The sequence below is a fragment of the Anser anser genome (assembly GCF_964211835.1).
Source record: "Anser anser genome assembly, chromosome: 11".
Taxonomy (NCBI): Eukaryota; Metazoa; Chordata; class Aves; order Anseriformes; family Anatidae; genus Anser; species Anser anser.
In genome coordinates, this window is record NC_139732.1 from 20,268,675 (window position 1) to 20,293,376 (window position 24,702).

The 24,702-nt window shown below is 36.8% G+C and overlaps 1 protein-coding gene across 8 annotated transcripts in view; it reads left to right on the forward strand.

Annotated features, from left to right (window-relative positions):
* CDH13 (cadherin 13) overlaps nucleotides 1-24,702 on the forward strand; it is a 493,014-nt gene that overhangs the window by 431,119 nt on the left and 37,193 nt on the right. For all 8 annotated transcript variants that reach the window (XR_014588949.1, XR_014588950.1, XR_014588951.1 and 5 more), the window contains one exon: nucleotides 1,243-1,496. Coding sequence is in view for 5 of the 8 variants with exons in the window: in XM_083851524.1 (XP_083707650.1) it covers nucleotides 1,243-1,496 (254 nt within the window). In the remaining 3 variants the exon portion in view is untranslated. The remainder of the gene's footprint in view (nucleotides 1-1,242; nucleotides 1,497-24,702) is intronic.

The following is a 24,702-nucleotide window of genomic DNA, read 5'->3' on the forward strand; positions in this document are numbered from 1 at the left end:
TATTGTACTGCATTATTACTGTAAGTTACATCCCCTGGATTTACTACATTGGAGAAGGCACAGCAAGGATAAGTTACTCAAAAATACATAGTTGGCTACCAGCCCTTGTTTCCTTAAGCCAATATGTATAACTCCCTTTCTGTTACAATAACCTTGCTTCTTTAGTGATAACAACCTGCATGATGCTAACTACACTGCCTTTGTGCTTAAGTAACAGCTAGTTTTGTCGGAACCATCACAGTTAATTAATAGTGAGACTTTACAGTGCTGTTTTGTTTGTGACTGAGAGCACAATTAGAATTCAAGTGCCACATTTTGTTCTCAGAGAACACATATGCAAATACCAGGGAAGTAAGGAATGTGGCTTCAAACTGAACTAGAGTGCTGCCTTTGGTTCCACATTTCTAAAGTATCATGAAAAAAAAATAATAATAATAATAAAAAAATTACCTATCTTTGTATGAAGATAATCGAAGATAATCCTGTATTTAAAAAAAAAAAAAAAAAAAAGTCCTGGTTGCTGCCTGTACCAAAATTTTCTCTTTTTGAGAATGCCTCAGAAAATGCATTTTCAATTCTAAAGAGTAATGGAATGTTTTTCCATGGCAGGGGGTTTGGTTTCAATGTAGGAGTTGAGAAAAGAGCCTTATGTTATTTATCATATATAGCTATTAAGTATAACTCTGCTCTGTTTGAAAAATGCATATAACATCATAAATAAGCATGTATATGTAAGAACCGTATGTTTGAGGTATGACAGAAAAATATATGCTCTTATATGTAGAGACATCTCAGTCTTTCATTAAGTGCAACTGGTCAACTTGCCAATAATAAAGCTCAAATGAAGCTGTTTAAAAATAACAGCTGAATAGTATAACAGTATGAATTCTTCAGTGTGATGAACTAGAGGAATTATGAAAATTTCTAGGAGACCATGATGCGTCTGTTAATCTCAAAGCATGGTGAACTTTCTGGTTTTCACATTATTTTTCCCTTTTCCTTTACATGAATGGTAATATAAATGAATGGTAAATAAATAAGAAAGGTAGGAATTATCTTCAGCACACTTTATAACTACTGTCCTGTCTATTGCTAAACTCTGGCCAAACATCAGATGCAATAAATGCTGTTCTCCCTTTCTGGCTAATTTTGTCTCCCACAAGTTTTGAGTGGGAAATTGAATGAAGAAATGTGTTAAGCACTCTCTTTGCTCTTTCTGTTCTGATTTATAATGTTTTACAGCCTTTAGACTACGAGATTTCAGCATTCCACACATTGCTGATCAAAGTAGAAAATGAAGACCCACTGGTTCCAGACATAGCCTATGGCCCCAGTTCCACAGCAACCGTTCAGATCACTGTTAAGGATGTGAATGAAGGCCCTGTTTTCCACCCGAACCCAATGACAGTGACAAAACAAGAAAACATCCCTATTGGCAGCGTCGTGTTAACAGTAAATGCCACTGATCCAGATACTTTGCAACATCAGACTATCAGGTGAGTGCAGTACCCTCTAATTTTCATCCACTAGAAACTGAGTGTCTTTTGTGCCCAATAATTTGTCTGCCAGTACAGAGTTAAATTAAAGTCATTTGGGCTCTAGATAATAAAAAGTGGAAGAAGTGGCCTCTTTTTTTCCTGCAATGAAGAGATTCAGTATGATGGAGACAAAGAACTGCATTAGACATGGGACAATAGTTTTCCAGGCTATGAGAGTGCAGTGGAACAATCGAGTGCCACAAGCAATAGATATACCTTTGCATAGTGTTTCAAAATAACTTTTAACCTGCTTGTTTATACCTTTTCCTTCATGAGAGCCAGAAAAAACATGTAAAATTGAAAATGTGAATAGAACTCACCTATTTTACATATTGATTAAATTGGTTTATGATAGTTTATAATGTTCCTTAGTGAAATAATGATTGTACATCTGTGTTCAAGGGCTAAGGGACAGTATTTCTCATTGAAACACTGAAGCTACAGTAAGCTAGGACTTGTTCTTGCCCAGATCAATGCAAGTAAATGCTGATTTCTATACTATGATAAAGTAATCTATACAGGCACCATGCCACAAGGAGCAAAGCTGGGTATTAAGTGATGCCATTGTCTTATAAATTGATTCACCTCGACTGGTCTTTTGTTTTCAGATTTGTTTTTAATTTTTTTTTAATGAAAGATCAACAGGTTTTCCCTAATACTAACTTGGCTTTACAGACTGCTTTTGTTAGCATTTGAGGACTGCAGATAAGGCACTAAAGCTAAAGTCTACAGCTGTGTAATTTTTGTTTTTTATTTTATTTTATTTTATTTTAATTTATTTTTTTATTTTATTTTTAATTTCCAGTAGATATCAGCGTATATCTATAAAGGCATAAATATCTTTGTGAGAATGACTTCTAAGCTTTACCTAAACAATGCGTAACATCAGTCTATACTGTGGAGGTAGATTTCCTTACTATTACACGATTATTTAGCATTGATTTTGCATTTCCTTAAGAAGGTCTGGCATAGGTACTGTTTTACAAAAGGAATGCTGATTTACAAAAGGATCTTGAAGATGTTCTTTGTCAGTAATAAATGTTGGTAAGCATGCCATTGTAAAGGACTGCACTGACAATCTTGGATTCAAATGATGAGAAGGTGAATTTTTCAGGTGAGCGTTGTCATCTGCAATAAAGGAGGAAAAAGGCAAGGCAGATAATTAGAAGCTTCAGTTCTCTGCATCACCTCAGAAATACTTAGTTAATGGAGTGTGAATATTTCAGTTCTTTCTATCAAAAGCAACTTTGAGTTTTGCCATTCAAAGATCAGTTTATCTGAAGGATGATTTTTAGCAGATGTCATTTCCCTTGTTTTCTAAATTTATTTGTTTACAGAATGCATTGATATTCTTAATTTTAGCTTTTGCTCTAAGGATTTATTTCTTTCACTGTTGTCACACAGATTTGTGTTGATGGATGGTAAAACTATGGGATTTCTATTGCATACAGCAATATAACCTTCAGCAGCACTATTCAGAATGTGGTTTGTGTAGTGAAAAGATATTTATGCCGTTTGGGATTGGGACTCAGTTTAAGAAACAGTTATTGAAGTTCTCCATAAGTTTACATATTTCCATGGCAGATAAGTAGAGTCATATTAGTTATTCTAACAGTTGATTTTGCAATGCTAAAAGAAAAAAGTCAAGAAAATATTTGGATTTGGTTATCAAAATGAACAATCCAGAACCTATTTGAATTTCTCTCCTTGACCAACTAATTTTGCTGAATTTCTCCTATCTGAATTGCCACTGAAATTTTAGGAAATACTAGTAAGTCACTGAAAACTCTGTTAGTTTTGTGTGTTGTGTGTAATCAGTTGCGTAACATAAACACTTTTTGCAGTCCACCACATCTCACAACTGGTTGCAAAGGAGCTCTAAAATCTTGACCATTACTAGCTCATAAACTACAAAGAAATTTCCCAGAAGTGTGTTCATACCTCTGCAGCTAGAATCTGGAAGGTTTTTAACCAAAAGCAAGATTTTCTTTTGTATTCTGCATATGAAAGAACATAAATAAGCTCGTTTGGGTTGGGGATGAAGAATGATTATATATGGAAACTATTTAAAAGGAAGTGCTTGTATAAGTTAGAAGAAAATAGTGCAAATATAATGGTAATCTGGCGAAAAGTGGAACGCAAGGCTAGTTTCACTACCTGTATGTCCTTCTGATAAAATAACAGAAAAGCATAAAATAGCATTCTTAAAAGACATTTTTAACACTGACCAATATTACTGAAACACAGCTACCAGCAATGAAAAAGGAAGTCTGCAGTATATGGGAGCAGCATCTGCAATTTGGGTCATGTGAAATTGCATGTATAAAGGCCAAAGCTACTCACTAGTTTGGGTCTGGCAGAAATGTTTTTGTCTTAAGTTCCTATAGGCAGGTGTTTGTTTAGAGTTTGGGCCTAGGTCCAGAGCTTTTATGCAGGTTGCATGCCAAATTACATAATTCTCAGACTATTCTGTAATAATTGTATCATCAGAGTCTTTACTCTGATTATACTGGTAGAATAGAGGCCATGCAGACACAATACAGAATTTTTAAAAAGACATTACACTAAATATCAGTGACAATCAGGAAGCAATGTCGTTTGTCTGCAATAGGCAATGAATATCAGATTTTTATTTTGTGTGCTATGTGAACAATGTCCATCACCCCCAATAAAGCGTGTGTCTGTTCAAAATGTGCAGACATACAAACAAAATAACAAGAGAATTACTAATTTTACTTTTTTATTTTCAGCCTATAACAACTGAGATATGTCTAATTGCAGCTTTATTCTTTTTGGTTAGTTTTCTATATAAAACTTGTTAGAAGGGGCTGATGGCTATTGGTAATTAGGAAATTTAATTACTGTACTAGATATAACATTATAAATGCATTTCAAGAACCATGAACAGTGTATTGAAACCTTTCGTGCCACTGTCCACATGTAGATTATAGTTCGAACACTACATGTTTGAATGAGATTCAAATTACTTATCTCTTTGAAAAATGTGGCTTATGTTGTAAAAATTCCTAAAGACAGCTGTACTTTTGAAGCAATTTTCCTTCTTATTGTTCAGCTTGATGTGTTTTTGCAGACTGAGAAATTTCATTTAAAAGCTCAAACAAGCTGGCGAAAATGTATTGCACTGAACAAAATATGACTCCAAGTATTTGTTAGACTCAAAACCACATAACAAGCTCTAGCTATCTGTTTTGCACACAATTAGCAGTGAACTTTCATAGTGTCAGCTCTTCTCTGACCTACTGATGTTAACATTTCAAAGAAACTCAAAGGAGAAACATCCTATTGGAAACAAGAATCACGTGCTTATGTTGACTACCCAAGTAACGTAGGCATCTGGTTTATCTTACTCTAAATTATACCTGTTTAAAACTAGGGTAACACTGACTTTTCCCAACTATGGCCAGATTTATGTTTTCCTGTAAAAATGTTGCAATGAGTATAGTGCGCTTTGTACCATAGATGTTGTAGAAAGGAAGGAACAGACAGAACAAGGGAATTTACCTGAATACATACATTTGGGTGGTGAGCAACATTTTTTCCTCTGTGATCACTGCCAGAAAGAAAAGAAACTTCTTGAAGTTGGATCGCATTTCTTAGATTCATTAACCTATTTTTAAAGTATTTAATTTCCTCTCATTTCCACCTTTTTTAGAATTAAAAAAAAAAAAAAAAAGGAAAGAAAACCAGCAGGCACCATTTTAATTATAACCCAACAATGTATTAATAGAACTGTAATGAAGTTTCTGAAATTTGATTTCTTAATCAGGGATCATTGTTATTTTTGTGCCAGATTTAAGAGTTTAATTTTGGGTGCCTCTTCCCAACCTCTGAAATTTTAATCAGAAGTTTCAAGTGTACATGTCAATGAGAAGTTAAAGGCCAAATTTAATAACATTTTCCACCTTGGGAAATTAAAAGAAGAGTCTTACTCTCTGAAATCCATTATTAACAGTAGATCTTAATTACACACAGTTACGGTCCTCAATATTTTGTCTGTGTGGAGAGATTGGTTTAAGTATTTTTTTCCTTTCTGGATTCAACAAGTCCAGGATATTCAGTAGTTAGACTTTTAACTATGTGTAAATAAGTTGTTTACTGCAGTGTATTTGTAATTTTTAATTAAAGCAACGTTATTCTCTGGTTTCATGGTTTATCGTGGCGATATATTTTTATTACCTACTGTGATCTTGGATTTTAAATTATTTATGTAAATATATTATTGCAGTATTTATTCTCAGTAAGCAATTTGACTCAATGCTTCAGAGATATCTTCACAAGAAAAGTTTATTATAGCTCTAAAGCATATCTAATTCATTAAGTAGAATTAAAATGCAGTATTTGAAGCTGGAGAACTTAGAAACAGAACCCAAACTACAATAAGTTTTGTGGGAATACAAAAGGTTGCCAAAAATATCTGAAGCAGTATATGTAAGCAAGTTGCGTGCGTATTTTTTTTATCTGCACCTGATTCCAGCTGACTCCACATAGTATAAATTGCTTCTGGAAGCATGGAATAAGGTACATTGTCTCAAAAAAAAAAAAAAAAAAGCCTAAAATTCTGTAAAATAGTGCTGAAACTATGCTGAAGTGAGATCTGTAGTTCAGTGAGTTTATTCCAAATCTCAAAAAAATACTTGAGAAAACTAAGGAAGATTCACTAGGAAAAAAAAAAAAAAGGAGGGGGGTGGGGAGTTTATTTCTGTTACTTTTCTTGTTGCTACCAATCACCACCCTTGTATGAGTGAATATATAAGCCACGAATAGTAAGGAAATTTCAGGAAATCTATTTCATGTCTCTTGCTGGGATTTTTTCAGAGATTCTGAACCCCATTGGAGACTTAAATCATATTCCTCACTACCATTTAAGGGATCAATTTTGCATACTTTCACATCACGCCTTTTAAAAGTGCTTTTGTTGCAGATGGAGGTCAAGAAACTTGCTGTTTGGGATACACTGCAATCACTTGCAGAAGTAGTATATAATGAAAGACAGAAAGTCCTAAAGAGTGAATGCTTATGAAGTAACATACTTAGTCATTGTTAAATATGTCTCCTAGAGTCTGAAGGACTTGTCTTTGATTCCTAACAACAGGAGATTTGTTTTCCTTGTGCAGACAGAAGAATAGTTCTGTTGTTATAAATGAATGGCTAAGCCATGCTCTCTGCATGCAGCACCCGAGTTTTTCACTGTAAGTTACACCCAAGAGCATCTTGAGTTGGCGCCGCAGTTTTATTTATGACCTGCCTGAACCCAGCCGTTGGGAATTTGTAGCACATCTCTGGATCTGAAGTTGCCATATATTGGACAGTGGAATTTTATTTTTTTTTTTTCCTTTCTCATTTTTAAGTTAGAAGGAAAGACAGGTAGAGAAGGCATCTGCTCGAAGTAAAACTTTTTCCCCTTCTGTCTTTCCTGCAAAATTTTGAGACACAGAAACAGTAACTCTAAAGAACTGCATGTATTGCGGCAGGCAAGCAAAGCCAGAAAAGGAGAAATCCAATTACTTCTAAAAGAAAGAACTTGGCCAATTCCATCATGCTACGCAATTACCATCTATAATTTTATGTACTCTCCCATCAATAATTAGCTCAACAGTCTTTTTACTGAAACTGTTTCTTGAATGTGCTAATACTAGCAGTGTTGGTAATCACAGTGATATACATGTATAATTATCCTAATATTAATACGTTGTCTTTTTTTTTTTTTTCCCTTGTTTGACCAAACAGACTTTCACCTTTTGTTTAATAAACAAAGTAAGCATAACACTCTTTCCCTATACAACAAACTCTTTAGGGCTGCATAAAGATGGGAAAGGAGCAAAATTGTGTCTGGAGCATACTTGCCCCTCTTTTATCCTCCTCTCATACCTATGATCACACTGATTTAACTCTGGAAGGGTGATAGCAGCTTAAGAGCAAAACCAGGCCCCATTTCTCCTGTTCAGCTGATATGTAGCTGGCCAGCACTGTTCAGAGAGATCACAGAGTCTGAATTAACTTGGTGGAAGCAACTGATAAAAATCAGAATCACCAGTGTGAATTCCCAAGATCAGACTGAAGAGAATAAATTAACAGAGTAAAATCGAAGTGCTGGGATCTTAGCAGAACTGCCAAATCTGGAAACAAGGCCCTATAAGAGCTATGGGCAGCATCTTACATTGACCACTCAGGAAAGTCACTTTGAACTCTGTCAGCTTCAATACTGAAGCTGTACTGTTATAGGACCTACTCTTCCTCAGAGTAGTGAACAGGTGTTGATAGTTTGCTTCCCAAAGTCTGTTATTCAGCTCTTTTGTTACTCATAGGGATTCTCTGGCTTACTTAATTTACAGCCAACCTGTCAACACCTGCAATTTAACACCCTGGGGAGTTCCTAGGAGTCCTCAGTTGCTTCCAGCATTTCTCTTGGTGAACAGCTCAAAGGCTCCCTAGTTGTTTCTTTTCCCCTTTTTCTTACTGATATCCTCTGTCTTTGTATTGGGGCGGATGTTAGCCCTCTTCTTTTCTGCTTTTGCATATCTTCATTTTTAGTGCTTAACAACAATACCATCTAACCAGTTGATGCTAAGTTTTTATATCCCTTCTTTTGTCTTGCAGGGAGGTGGGGGAACCTTCCCATGCTCTCTGGTTTATTTATGCTGACATCTTAGAACTGTTTTGTTCTTCCCAGCTGTTGCCAAGGTTTTGGGGGAAAGATTAATGTACGTGAACAGGTAGCTGTGACAGCTATTTTTCCTTGTCCTCTCCTAGTATAAATGGAGGCCCAGCAGAGAGCAAATTTTCACCCAAATTCCTGAACTAACGCAAGGGTCTCAGGAATTTTCAATCCAGTCATTCACAGCTTTGAAGGGAACCCATCTATCAGAAACCAGCCTTTATCAATCCTGACAAGACTTGTCAGAGGATTGTATTCTTAAAATTTTCTGTCTGCTCTACTCTGTTGGCATAAATTATACCTAATATGCTGATATTAAAGCTGTATATGATAAAATTGAGAACCTGTGTTTCCATGTAATCAAATAAGCCATAGAAACCAATTTTAGCTTCCCTTGATATTACCTTAAGAATCTAAAATTCTTGATTAACAAGGATAAATGTAACATTTAAGGGGAGTTTAATTAGACCCTCTGTCTTTTTCCTGCGTAACAATATTATGCCATATTATGATTTCAACCATGTCAGCCCTCAGAACGAATGTCTGTGAACTGTGAAATTATAGGGCACATTTTTCATGTCGCTGACTAAACAATACTGCAGATCTTCTTGAGAAGTATAACAATAGGATATATCAGTCACAAGTTATGCTTGCAGTGGAAGTCAGATCCTGACAATAACTCACTTTGTCATTACTGTTCTCTTCTGGTTTCAGAGAAGGCAGGATTTTGCCTCTGGAAGAAGTAAAGAGTATCTTGATTATAATAAGTTGGCTATCAAATACGTGGATGCCGTGTGAGGAGGCAAGTTGACAGGGGAGGGAGTGGTAGGAATTCAGTTAATATTTTATGGTCATTGAATTCTTGAGTCCAACTCAGCCAAGTTAGATTGTGCCTGCGTGTCTGGATGTAGCTGCAACGGTTTTCAGCGGTGCCTTGACAGAGTTTTATTTGCACTGGTAATATGTAAAGATTGTAACTCCAGTGACCAGTGTTATTTTATAACACGGCGAAAGCTGGGAAACCAAGCACTCAAAAGTTTGCCAAGGAGACCAATTACACATCTAGGCCAGACTCCTGTCACCAAGCAGAAGTGTATAATTAAGCCATTCTTCTTGTTCTTGTGGAGCTCAGTGCTTCCCTCTTTAAAGCAGGTGCAGATCTCAGATGATACCAGAGCAGCTGTTGTCAGGTATTCAGTTCCTGATTGGAAACAGGAAACACTATAATTCTTTCAGAGCTTTTTGCCATGCTGTGAAGATATAAAGTGCCAGTGTTATGGCTACATTTCATTAATTTGTAGTCTCCAGAATAAAGATAGAGTAAACCATGGACATGCTGAATTCAGTGGTAAAATTCCCACTGAATCTGGGTATAGGATTTCACCTCAGAGCAGAAGCTTTCTGAAATACATGGAGCTTCTGATATATGTTTATAACCAGTACTGAACAGCAAAACATCCCTAGTCTGGCTGTTTCAAAAAATGAAGAACCCCATCTTTCAGACTCACAAATGATTATTTTTAGAGTGGAATCTGAGTTCAGTAAGGAAATTGTCAGAAGGCCTAAGCACTCATTTTTACTAAATGGAGCTCTGCAATGTTACTGTAATAGGAAAAAAGTCTTGTAGAGTTCAGCTGGAATTTTTCTATTAACTTAGTAATAAGGACGTCAATTTCTGTAAAATAGCTTCTGAGTAAGAGTGAAATTATGCACTTTGTTAAGCAGCAGTAACCCTGCAGATCCATTCTTGATTCAAACGTGAATTGCTAGGGACTGACTTCTTCCTAACTTTATGACCAGTATGCTCTAGGTAAATATGCCTACAGAGACATGCCTGCCTACATGTAGCTACATAATTATTATCCATATGATCCCTTGGGGCAGCTCTATTGGGTAGTACTTGGCATAGCATTGCCTTGGAGATACTAACCTGTATCACCCACATTTCATTGAATATTCCAACCCCTGGAGAATTTTTACACATTTACCTGTTTTAATGTGTCTGTCAGAATAATGTTTCCTTCTTTTCCTTTCCAAAGAGAAATTTCCAGTAGAATTCTACCTGCCTAAGGCATGGCCTCTTTGGAGGTTCAGCCCTGGGTCATTGCTAGTATTTTATACATAAAAAACAAATGCAGACACAGAATTTATCTGATTATGCTTCAGGGCTAAAACAATAAATTTTTGGTATTAATAGGGCTCAAGGTTTATAGCTTCAAAATGGAGAACTTAAAAGTTGCTTGTGGCCCTGGAAGCAAAGGTAACTATGACTAGTTATGACCAAACAGTGAAAGACTGTTGGTAAAATGTCTGCCTTGTTGGTACCACACTGCATTCAAACAAGGCCTAGATATAAATTTTGTCAAGAAGAATCACTGTGGCATCACTATGGCAAATTAAGGTTAAACAAACAACTGTAATTCTTCCATTTTTTGTCTTTTCAGTGCTTAATCTCATAACCCCTAATGAAAGCTTTTTTCTGTGTCATAAATGAATACTTATGTGGAGCTTTCTTCTAACTTCTTCAAATTTTCCGTCACTGTCCAGCAGATCTCTTAAATGCCTTGTATTTGTCAGGTTGCTTAATGTACATCTGGAAGGGACACGGCTGTTATAACGATGAATATCATAGAACAATTGGGCTGTGTAGAGTAGGCTTGTAGTAGGCAATGCATCAGAGCAAGCATTCAGAATATAACTGTGTGGAATCTGACTTTTAATGTTTTTGTTCAACAAGTGAAAAGTAGTATTTCATTTTTTCCAGCATTCCTTGAAGGCACAAGCAGAAAGAGAAAAAAAAAATCATCACAGCAACCTATAATAAATGTAACAACCTAGACTTGATGACATTATAAATAAAGCAACTAAGACTTGGTTATACACAATCCTGAAAAGTGATGAGGGCTAGACAGGTAGGAGGGTGCTCCATGGATTTTAAAGTGCGTTTGGACAGCTTGAGTACCTAAAAACCTGATTCATAGAGATCAGATCAGGTAAATCACACTTCCCTTTTCATTTGTCATGGCCATTAAAGACAGTGGGTTAGGCAAACCAAAGTGAGTGGCCTAAAATAAAGGAAAAGTTATGACCTGATATTACAAATTGCTTCAACATTTCTGACAGAAAGTGATTGCACTTTTTTTTGTATATTTCAGTGTACTCAGTCAAATAAAGCTCAGATAGGAGTTTATTCGTACATAGCAGTTAATTATTACAGTAGGAACCTATTATTACAAAAAGAATGAAAGATAATTAATTTTCTTCTGTCAGAACTGCACCCATGAAGTGCACAGTGTATTCAAAATCAGCTGGGGAAAATGAAAGCTTAATTTTTGTTATTACTAACCAGGGATAAATACGCCTTTTTCTTCCTATTACTGGATTGGACAGTAGTGTGAATTTTTTCGAATATTACTTTCTCACATTATCAGACACACTACTGAAGTTCTAACCTACCCTTTCTTTCTTTGTTATTAAATGCTACAAGGTTGGAAAGTATTTTAACTCAGTGGGTATTAATTCCTCAGGGCTACAAAACTATACAAATGCATCAAGACAGTCTATTTTCCTACTACAAATACAGTTATTTTTAAACAAAGCTAAACTGAAGAACTAAAAGGAAAAACATCTTAATTGCTGCAATAGTAATACCAGAATGACATATTTTATGGAATTAGTTGAGTTCTATTTCTATGGAAACAAATATATTAATTTCTTGGCTCTTCAAATGATTTAGAAAACCCTTTGAGAATTTCCAGTTATTCCAGATAAACTCAGACCATTAACCAAACATCAGACAGCCTTGTACATATTTTTCACATAGACATTGACATGAAGTTTGCATCATCATATTCATGTATTGTAATACACAACTGAAAACATAATCTGATGCTGAGCAATGGTAAGGATGTTGTTTTCACTAGGACTTCAGTTTAGCATGAGTTGTTGCATATGTGCTTCTGTATACTTTTCCAAAAGTAATGCCTACACAGAGTGATTCTCACATCTGTGTGAATAACTAATAGAATTTCCTTAAGAAGTCCTTCTTGGACAAATTTATTTTGTTTTTGTTTTTGTGTGTAAAATACTTTTCATGAATAAACACAAGGATTTTAGGAAAAAAATACAGGAAAATGTAAGCTGCTAAAATAAAGTTAATAAAACCCTGAATCTTTTCTTGTAAAATAACCCCATCCTTAATTCCTGCTCTAGCACTGACCTTTAGAGAATCTAACCTTTATAATAGATGCTTACCAGATGAAATAGGGAACAAGGAGTTAACTAATTTTTAACTAACTTAGGTTGGCACTCAACTGAGACCAAAATCATTCAGGTTTGATTCTGTTTCATTCTAAAATATAATTGGATATTAGGAGAAATTTCTTTATGGAAAGGGTTGTGTGGCATTGGAATAGGCTTCCCAGGGAAGTGGTTGAGTCACTGTCTCTGGTGGTCTTCGAGACACGTGTAGATGTAGGACTTTGTAAAATGGTTTAGTGGTGGACTTTAGTACTAGGTTAAAGGTTGGACTAGATGAGCTTAGAGATCTTTTCCAACCTGAGTGATTCTGTGGTTTTGACTAGGCTGGGCATTCCACATATTTTCTCCCTAGACGTAGCATTTAGGACATTTACATAAAGGGTTTGAGCCAGGAAAAGCCTTTCATTCCCCACTGCCAGTGCTGTGTACTAGCAGGAACTTGAATCTGCAGCACACTGCTGTTTCTGCCAAGCTTCCTGGTGGTGGGCAGGGGAGAGATGTGGTGGCATTTTGGTCTTTAGACCTGGCATCTATGTTGTGGCAGGTGCAGGAGGTGGGTTAATGAAGCAGTCCAGCCTTCCCGATAAAGCTTTACTGCCAGACACCCATCCCACAGGTACAGGAAAACAAATAAACTGGGAGATGTGTAAATTAAAGCATGTGCATGGGGCTGTGTAGTGGGGTGCACAGGGGGATCAGTGCGTGGCAGGGGCTGACGGGAGCCTGCAGTGGCAATAGCAGCACGGGCTCTGGAGGATGACAGGAGAGGCCAGGGGTGATGCCACAGCCTGCCATGGGTTTGCACAGCTCTCTCCCTGTTGAACAAATCCTCTCTAAGAGATGTCAGTTATTAATTCAGTTGTTATTGTGAACTGGTAACATGAAATACACTTCTGGGGATCAGCTCCACATACAGCAAAGGCTATAAATAATGGCTCAGGCAGTGCTCTAATGTGAGAAAAAACAAGATTCAAGCCAGCTTTTTTGCCTGGATCGGGTTCAACTCTACTCCCAGGTTCAGTGTTTTCCTTTTACTTGGGGGAAGTCTGGATTCCAATGTGGATTTTTGCCACTCTAGATTATGCCTAATACATGAAAACACACTCGTATAGGATTAGCAACCAAACTACATCGTATCTCACCACAATGAGCTTCTGGAGAAAGAACCCACACCAGCTGCATACTTTTTATTAGCTGTTACTTACACACTTTGAACAGAGCTGGGGGTACGGTGGTGTGTAGTCAATGGGGACAGGAGAGCAAACAAGCCGGAGTGGGACTATTTCTCTTGCCAGGCCCCTAGCCTCAACCTGCCAAGAAACTCAGAGCCACATGGAGGCTTTTATAAGTCAGCAGAACATTATTGCTCTCCTATCATCTCCTGCATTACGGTGCTTGCCTTAGAAATAGCTGAATCTTAGAAATGAGTCCTGTGCAAGTTCAGCCAACTCAGGAATGTCCCAGCTCTGTCAGCACAGAAAACTATTTCGATTACTTTTCTGGCAGTATCAGCTTCTTCACAGATTTCCTTTCTGAGTTGCTACTTACTGCATGGTCAATTCATTGTGTGTTAAATTTTGTTCTCTTACACTAGTCTTTTTTTTTCTTTGTCCTTTTTTGCTAAGCTAAGAAAAAAATAGTGAAAACGTTTTTGCTGGTTCATTGCAGTAAATAGTCTTATATAAGTGTTTTGGCTTCAATACCTGATACAGCCAAGGGCTCCCTAATTATTACCTTTTTTTTTTTTTTTTTTCCTTAAAGAAAAACTTCATGGAATTAGGATCTGGTCTCAAGTTACTTTGTTAGAAGTATTCGGTCTTCATAATGAATTTTTTCTTTCATGAATTTACTTAGGCATAGAAAATTGCCACATGATAATGAGATAGCTTTTCTGTAAATGCTAATTGCCAGGTCTGTCCTTTTCTGTAGTTACATGCTCTTCATAGCAGATACTTCACACCCCTGTTTGAGGGATCCAAGACGGACTCTGCTTCGTCATCTTTGTTGCTTGGAGCCTTTGACATTATCTTTGCTGACCTTGACTTGACAGACTGGGCAGACATTTCCTTCGTGGCATCTCTTACAACTTTAACTAATGTTGTCCACTGATTCCAAGGCTGGGGTTTGTGAGTCTCGCACTTATTTTCTAGAAAAGGTCTATCTTGTTAATATATTTGCTCTTTCTGGCCACGATCCAGATTTTTCTGGTAGAATAGATTTCACAGAGCTACTGCATTTTCAAGGCCTCTGACTTTTAAGCAGCTGTTCATTCAGAAATGTTTAATGTCTCTTTCAACTCAGAGTTAACAATTTGTAACATTCAGTAATTTTTTTATTTGGAATTGCAGTGTTTTGGCTAAAACCTACTTCATTACTTTCATGACTTCTATAATAGTACATCTCTTCCTCCTTGCCTCCCCCCTCTCCCTTTGTCCAGGTTTTAATTAAAAAAAAAAAAAAAAAAGCTATAAGTCATAAATACTGGGCACATTTTTCCCTAGGAAAAGTTCCAAGCATCGTCTAACACTTTGAGGATCATAATTTAGTCTTCTGTTAGAGGTAAGTATTTTTTTTTACTAGCCAGCATGATAAAAAATACCTCACATTTTTTCCTCTTTCAAATTCCTATTTAGGATCCCTCACATAAGTCAAGGAAGCATTTCTTTTTAAATTTGCATCGAATTCATAGTTTCAACTTTCCAAGAATTTTCTCTGGCATTGAAGAGGTAAAAATGGCTACGTATAGTAAGGGATAAGAGAGAGGAAAGTCACACTATTAATAATTCTGAATGCCTTGAGGACAGCCAGAGGCCATGTTCCCAGTGATCCCATATGTATATGTTCTTAAAGTGTTCAGATTTAGACATTGTTCATTTCATTTGTGTTGTTTGTGAATATTCTTCACTACCTAATGAACAGTTGTAATTAAAGGGAGTTGTGTGTGTTTAGTATCAGAGGAAGTCATCCTGCTAAATCTGCAGGAACCAATTCAAGAAATATCCTCCTTGGTATGGCTTGCGTCTCTGGCAATAGGACAAATGGCCCATGAGCATTCTAAGCTTACTTTTTAATTATTTTCAGAGTGACAAGGAGTTATTTCACATCTCTGGGATAGCCTAGTCCTCTAGGATCTAGGTCCCATCTAGATTTATACTGGCCTGTAATTCTTAGAAAAGTTCTGATGAGGAAAATGGAACAAGAGGGCAACAAAACGCAAGCGAGCATGAGAGAAACAGATGAACAGGGGATGCCTGATACACTAACCTCTGCTTTAAATGGCATCGATATTGTGAAGGCCTTAGATTGGCAGAGGACATAAACTGTGCTAAAATGATTATTCAGCATATTCACCAATTTGTTATGCTTTCCTTTTGGAAATTAATTTGCGGAAACATTAATTCTGTTGCTTCTCTACAAGGTGGGTCCCAGAGTTAATCGTTGTTGATGGGGGCCAGAGGAGATCTCACAAACAGCCAAGCATCACACAAGCATGGGCTACAAACCTGTGCTGGAGCCCACACTGGCTGCTCCACTGCCCTGCTTCTTGGGGGGAATGCTTCACGACTCTGGGAAGTATTAGCCAGGGCAAAACCGAGGTTTTATGGCAGCTGGTCAAAGTAATCTGCTGCTGGGAGCAGCCTGGCTCCTGGCAGTAGGATATGCAGTGCAACAGGAGTTGTATTGATCCAGATAGACTAATGCTTCACAGCAGTGAGCCAATTCTCACCTCTTTTCTGTCTATCCCTCAGAAAAAAAATACCTCCCACTAAATCTGGAGAAATGTGCTACTTCGTGGCTGTGTTCAATAGTGACATTTTAGTAGTGAATCTGCTGGGCTCTTAGGAAAATTTTCCTGTGTTTGAGAGCTACCAGGACCCCAGCTTGAAAGAAAAGCAGCAAATGGATTTGCAGTGGGAGAAGCTGCTTCTGTTGGAAGCACACTTGCAAAGAATTGGCATATACAGAAACTTGATAGGGTTTTACTGCCAAAACCTTCTCTAGGTACTTCATAAAAGAACCTCCAGTTCTTTCCGTTGATTAGCTTTTGAGGCACAATTGCTGCAATGAAAAAACTTTTACTGATTTGCATGTCGACAATTATTCTAACAGTAACAACCTGATTATACTAGGTGTGTTAGTCCCAGATACGGTGTATTATTCCCTAGCTTTAGGAATAATTCAGATAGTTATAGCCTCTGGGTTCATTTAACCATAGCCCTAATCACTTCTGATTAAAAAAGACATAAATGCATTTGTTTTGTTGTTGCTGTTACACATCAGCTCCTAGGATTTTTTTTGCCCTGAAGGAAAAAAAAAAAACACTGAATATTAGTTCTTGGTGTAGAGAAATGTTTGGAAGTCTGTACAATGAAAATAACAAAAATGCTTTCCTTTTCCATAACAGTTTATTTAACTACCTCATTATTACAGTTTTAGTAATTCCATTTGATTAATTGGTGTAGGTTTTGGTGTATTATTATTATTATAATTGCAATGACTCTACAGTTACTTCATGTTTACCAAGGGTTTTACTTCTATTTTTTTTCCACACAAATAACTAAGTAGTTAACCATTTTCTGATCTCATATTTCTCAGTGGCAGGGGACTAGAAACTGAATTTCATCTAATTTTTCATTCTGTTTTGATCATATCATTGTAGATAGAGAATTGTGATGAAAGTGAACCTGCTAAATCACTGATGTGACAAGGAAAATAAAGCCAAAACGATGAGTATTTTTGTTCAGATGGTGAGGTGGGGTGCATAATTTAAAAAGTGCCTTGCAGAGGAAAACAGAAGAAATTACTGTCTGTAGTGTGGCTGCAGCCCTACAAACTGTTCCTTTTGGGCACAGAACCACTCCCAGTGCTAAAATTTACCAGATGAAAGCCCCAGCCTGCTCACTGTCTGAACAAAGCAGCTCATTGCCTTTTAAGTCTCATGCAGAATAGACTTAACATTTCTAACACTTTATTTCCACTGTGCTCCCTCTGATTCAGTGAGTAGCAGGAGACAATATTGGGTATATATTGATCTGTCTTCAGCTGTAGAGAAGAGCAGCTGAAGCTCTCTCATTTGACCTTCTGTGCTAAGTCCCATATGCTCCAATTTGCCTGTACTGGCAATACTTCATTTTTACTTGAACAGGACAAAAACATTTCTGTGTGAGGTATGCTACTTAATTCTGTCTGTGGGGTCTGCACTTGGCTCTGAATGTAGCTAAGAGAAAATTCCACAAACAGATATATCTCAGCATTCCGAACCCCTCCCACCCATATAAAACTATATTTATGTCACAGCCCAATTAACTGCAAAAAGGATTTAAGTAAGCAATTTTTTTTGTGGTTTTGTTTTGCTTTGTTGTTTGTTATCATTCCTGTCAAGATTTGTTGTTTGTATAAAATATCCTTGTGTGTGTTAATTTTTATTATTTTTAATGGAAAAAAATAAATTGGAGTTTTATTTTTTAAAACTGGAAATAGAATGTTACAGTATTCCTAAGTGTACTGGTATATTGCTATAGACCAAGTAGCGTCTAAAGTTTCCATTTCATTTCGTCTGCCTTTTTAAATATGTTGTAACTAAAAAGGTACACACTTTCAGTCCTAAAGATCAGAAAAAAAATAACAGCTTCAATATTTCTGAGAAATTGTTTTTACACTTCCAGCAGACTTTACTGTCACTTATTACTTGGTTCAGACAGGTACCATAGGAAGGGCTGTAGGAGAGAGAAGTCATCCTCCCAAGCACTGGGCACGCTCCTTTTCTTGCCATTTCTGTATATTACTCATAAACTGAAAGTGTGACTGAAAGAAGACTCAAATGGAAGCTTGTTCTAGAGAATATTCTGTGTTCATATAGCATGGAGGAGTTTTAGGAAAAACTGCTGAGCTTCTTCAGTGGTGTGCTCAGCCCCGTAGTACTACAGCGTTCCTGCTCTGGTTCTCTATAAAACACATTTCTTTAGAACAAGCTGAAAGGAGTTTTTCTTGAGACTGAATCAATGGAAAGCTGGTATTAACATCAAGTGTCTGACCAAAAACATGAATGTGTAAACCTTAAGCTTTAAAAAGCAATGTATATCAGTCGTGTGCAGCAGTGCTGAATTTAGTAGTGTGTATATCCCGTCCACTCCACATCCTAACAGATATGCATATACTTGGGAGGGAATTATTACATTATTTCATGTGCCAGATTGGCATTGTAGCCAGAGAAGTATATGGCTATTCAGATAGGGTTAGAATAAAGTATGTGCATGCTTATGTTCGTACATAAACTAGAAACTCGAGAGACACTTTGGGATCACCTGGGAAAGAGCTGCTGCAGTGAGTTACTACAGAGATCGTCATGCCCAGCCTACAGAGCTAAGCTATGCACTAGTGCGTAGCTAATGAATTCACCCTGGAATATGTCCAGTTTATCACACAGAAACATGAATTTTGTGACCAAAAAATGCATAGAGTGACTTGTGGCACAACATTGATGGGGATTTTAATTTATTTTTTTTAAATTGTACTCTAAGTTGACATTTTCAGCCTGCAAAAATACAGACAGTCTGCAAGCCCACAAATCTGTTCCATGAAGCTGAAAAATGGCTATTGCATAAATCCTCTATCCGCAGTAAGTTTAAAAATGCGTCTGACCTAATGCCTTTCTCAACAATGTTGCCAGAAAATGTGATTTACTTCAGGTTTTATTTTTTGTTAATGATGTATTTATTCTTATCAATAATAGCATATTTCTGTTAAATTTGCTTCTTTTATTTTAACATTTTTTATTTTAAAGAATCTACCCAAAGTAATTTGAGCGTGCCTGAATCTCTGTAGGAGAGCACTACAGGAGATATTTTACAGCCTACTGCACATTTAGCATATAGCCATACTTTTAGTAACAGCATTTCAACCCAAATTGAAAGGCATGCATTTTGTATGATCATATATTTAATGGGAAAAGATGGCTAACTATGCTTGGTTTGCCATTTGCAGTGTGTAAGTCAAATATGGGGAATGGAAAATACAAGTAGACGACAGTTTAGGTTGTTTTTCCTTTCCTTTCTGAGTTTTTAACAGTGTCTTTTGCAGATTGTTGGGTGTTTCTTAACTCTTTTAATAGAGAATGTTTACAAGGGATATGTATATGTCAAACCTAGCAGATACAGGTAGGTTTACAATACAAAATGGGCCTTAAAAACTGTCAGTGACGGTATTGTGGAATCACAGATTTTCTGAAAGCCTTGAGGATCAGGAATCAACACGTGTGTTTATGCAATTGATTAAGAAAGATCTGAGAGAGACCTTTAACAGGATATCAGCACTGTTGCCTTTGTCATTTCTCGTATACCATGTATATCCGCACCTGTAGGTTTTGAGAGGAATAAATGCGTAGATTTTGGTAACGTTCTGTGATAAAATACTTATGCTTCTGTTTTCCCTGTGATATGAAATTCCACAGTTGCTTTTTAGTTTGTTACCTCTGATGGAAATTGTGTTTTAGGTTGTGTCCCCAGTACAGTGGACAGATATCTAGGCTAGCTTAAAATTTACTACTAGTAGTTCCAGTATGGTACTAGTAATGGTCTGGGGAGTTCAACAAATGTTTGCACAACACTCTTAAGACATATGATCTGATTTTTTTTGTGTGCGTGTGTGGTCCTTTGGGGATGATAATCTTTGTGGATCCCTTGCAACTTGGATATTCTATGATTTTGTAATGCAGGATTAATATTTTTTTTCTGTTCATTTATATTACATGGATGAAAAGGAAAATGCAAAAATTAAAGAACTAGTTCATCTGGCTGACTTGGTAGGCCTGCATGTGTTGCTGTATCATCTTATGGGTGTCCTATTCACTGGATGACAAAACAATATTCATTATTCAACAGGGATCTCCATTAGCTGTTATGAGTACTTAACATTACCGGTTCCCACAAAAATGCCCAACTGTTATTCTGGTAATTCAAATGTTGTATGTATAGCTGAATGGTCTAGTAGCCAAATCTCCTGTGTACAAACCATAGACCTATTACAAATAGCATATTGAGCTATTAATGTGTCATATATACATACTGATATATAATGTCACATATACATATTGATATATAATATCAATATGTCTATAATAGAGGGAAATGTCCATTGTATCCCCTTGGAAAGCACAAGGCCTACATGCTTGGGTACAGAGCAGTGTGTTGGAAGCAGTGTGGAATATGGGAATTAGAAAGTGCCAGGGTAGCATTGCATATTCATTTGCCAACAGCAGTGAAGTTTGTATATGTACAGAAAACAATACTGATTACTTTTTGCCCCATCTCTTCTAACACAAAGACATTTACCTGTTGACATGCCTTTGTTATTTCAGGCATTTTTTTTTTTTTGAATTGCTAATAAATCATGAGAAAAAGGCTTAGCTCCGAATTATTACTCAGATATGCCTACAGAACACCTTAAACAATAGCAGAGTTATGCTGAAATTTTTGTGATCTCGTGCCCATAATAGTAATTACATAGTTCTGACAACACTGCCACACTAACTGTGTGCACTCATTTAAAAGGTGTTGCAAAAGAAGACTCAAAACTATTAGGACACACCAGTGCCAACTGCACTGAGGCTGCGTGGTTGGCATTGGCACTTGTTGGACTGCAGACTGTTGCTGACTGTTGAAAGGAATGCCAAACAGTGTAATGCTCACATGCAGGCTCAGATCCAGGTATCTCCAAAATGAACAGCAAACTACCAGCCTGAGTTCAGCACATAAAAAAGGAGATGTGAAAACACACTAAACACAAGGACCATGGATCATGTGTTACTGAGCTGTATGAAATAGTGCTTAGGGGCTACAGTGGAAAATTTGAGGCAGTAGCTTTCTTTCTTGGTATTAAATGGAAAGTAAACCTGTATATTCACCTGCATCCTGAAATTATTATATCTTTTTCATCAACAGTTGTTTCAATATCTGAAAAAAGGGAAAACCCACAACTACTCCAAAGACTTTCTTCCAATGGCTTTGCTGACACAAATACTAAAAAAAAAAAAAAAAAAAAAAAAAAAGTGAAAATATAGTTAGAGAATATTAGATGTAATATATGTCAGAGAATTACTATTGTTTGCATTCAGCATGGTGGGATAGCAATTAGAGACCCTGCTGTGCAAGGCTGTGAATATACATACACAACATGTAAGTTGCTCTCCCAAAGCTTATAACCTAAAACCATATAGGAGCTGGACTACCTTTGTTATCATACAGTCAAATAGCAGAAAAAATGCGTGTGTCATCATAAATGAGTCTAGAGTATATTTCATCTGGAGAATCGCTGTGTTGCAGTTGGTCTTCTTTTGTGCTCTTTCTGGTGCCATACACTGCTGTAATTTGTGCAAGCAAAAGGTAATGGTAGCACAGTGGAAAAGATGGAAAACGATGATGGGGTGCAGGTTGATCTCTAAAGCTCTACGTCATGTCATCTCTACATATAGCTTATGCAACACCACACAGTTTTAATCCAGATATGTAATGTTACACTTATAGTTTGATAAGTGTTTTTATCTTTCTCTTAGAACAACCGTTTTTTTATATAGGTGTGTATATTTATGCTGCAGTTGCTATGCTGATCTCTCCCAAATACCTGTAAATGTTTTTCCAAAGGTAGTTGCTCTCAATTTTTCAGGTGGACTTGATATAATGAGATGAAATTCATATGGCTTGATTTAAAAATTACATAATGTCTGTATTTAGAGAATTTTTCATTCAGAGACAAAAGGGAGTTCTCATGCTGAGCTCTTAAGCACAGAAAATATGAAGTTACCTTCCCCACTGATCATTTCACTTGAGTAGTTCATGAAGAGCTCACAGAAAAAATTCAGAGACTGTCATTATATGGTACAGTCCCAGCAGGAGCAAGACAGATATGGTAACTTCAATATGTTACCTAATTGTAGGTGAAATGCTGTGGATTCAGAAATTTGGATAATGTGAATGCTTTTCATTCAAAATACAAATGTGCCTATACTTCTTAGGGGGAATATTAGGTGCATTCAACTCTGATATTTTTTCCTTATGTCAGCAGGACCAGGATCCATAAAAGTTGCAAATATGATTTGGAAATCTAATGTATGAATAAGCTTTGTTACATTTCTGATACAGACTCCTTCCAATCAGATTGGACAGATTGAAGCACTATGAAAATGGTTACTATCAATATTTTTACACTTTAAGTTTCATCCAGGACCAGTCAGCATACACACGCATACATGCGTACACACGAGAGGAGAGAATGAATTTTGAATCATCTGTTTAATTCTATTTTAAATATAGTTTTAAAAAAACAACTATACAATTTGCAAATGACAGTAACTGCTTCTCTGCATCTTTAGAAAACTGTTCAAATTATTCTTTTCTGTTCTGCGTCTCAGTACTTTTGATGTCACTCATTGCTGTATGCTCTCAGTCCTTTAGCAGTCAGCTATAGATGTTATCCTTTTAAAAGCTCTTCAAGGCAGAAATACATCCTTACCATTTTAACGCTATGAATTGGGTGTGTAGCTTGAATTAAACGACTTCCCAGATTCCATCGTGACAGAGCCAGGACTCGGAGTGCAAATCTCCAGGTCCTAATCGTGCTATAACAGTCTTGCTCAGTAGTCTGCTACAGTGGCATCTTAATGCCTGCAGTCTGCAGTACAAAGCCTAACTGCAGGATCAGATAGATATTTCATGGGGCCAGTACTGCTGTACCACTTCTTTTCTGTTGCATCTTGTTGGTCAGAGCGTCTCTGTGGAAGGTGACTTGAGCAATATCCAGATGCACAAGGCTGGAGAACCACCACCCCGACAAGCCTTTCCAGATCGCTCACCTTAACTCCTGTCAGTGCTGCACAATACGCTGGCACAGATGTGTCATTCAGCACAGATTTGGCACTGATTTTTTCTGTTGTGGTGATACTCAATATGTTCAAAATGCTTCATTTTGCCTTCCTTCTCTTTCTGTTAAAACATAAGAGCCAAGACCCCTTGACTCCACATGGGAAAAGTCTGGCAACTACCAAGCTCTGGAAGTCAAAAGCAGCATCTGGCTCTGTGCCTAGATGCCTGGCTGCCCTCCTTTGACCCCCTGGGCTATTTGACTGTTGGCTGTGAAATTGTTTTTTTGTCTAGTGCAAGGTTGTGGCTCTGATTATATTTCCATGTCCATATTATCACCACTGTTCTGTGTAAGTCTGTGCTAATCAAGCTGCCAGCCACAACCACCATGCACGTCTGCTAGCAACCCCAGGAGGTGTTCTCTGAATGATTTGCATGCATTACAGGAAGGAGATGATAACATTTAAACATTTTAAATTATTTCCATATATATGCTATTTTATTTTAGTTCTGCACCAAATAGGCAAAGTGCATATTTTGATCTGTATTCTGTTGTTCTACAGCTATAGCCTCTCTGCATCTGTTCGTAGGTCTGTATCTGAAGTACTTAATGTTTTGCAGTAGATGATCCCAGTCTAAGGGAATTGTTTTTTCTGCTTCTTTTGCAATACTTGCCTTACATATAATGTCAGGGCATGAACATAGTGCAAGGAGATGACAAACAAAATAGACTACACCCACTTACCCGTGTCCTGGTGTTCACATAAAACCTTGGGGACTGTCACGTGTTGACGTTTTAAAACTAAACAACAAAATACAGAAAACCTCACAAGGCAGCACTAAATTTCACTAATGCAATGTAGAGTAAGTCCAGAATAAGCAGTAATTGGCACTCCAGAGAACACAGTCCTGTATACATCCATACAGACTTATCAATGTGCTTATGATTTTCAAAAACTGAGTGGGTGCAAGTAGGCACAAACGTTTATGTTTAACCACCCAAAAATGGTCTGATTTTCAATACTGCCATACAATTAGATCCCACTAAAGTTAAACGTAAAAAATGAAGCTCTGTATTCTTTTTTTATATATATATAGTGCTTTTCTTAATGAGTCTATTCTAAATCTTTTGCTAGCAGAGTTGTCAAAAAAAAAAAAGAATAATCATCTTAGCTGTACTGCAATATACTTACAATAAGTAAAAAATGTGGTAGGAAAGACAAAGTACTACTTTCACAATATCCTGTGCCAAATCACAGGTTATACAATTCAGTTTTTTATTTGCACAGCCATCAGTGCTTTGTAGAGCAATCAGGGAAGATAATACAATCCATTTTAAATTCTCATTACTTTAAAAGTGTTGAATCTTCTTAGA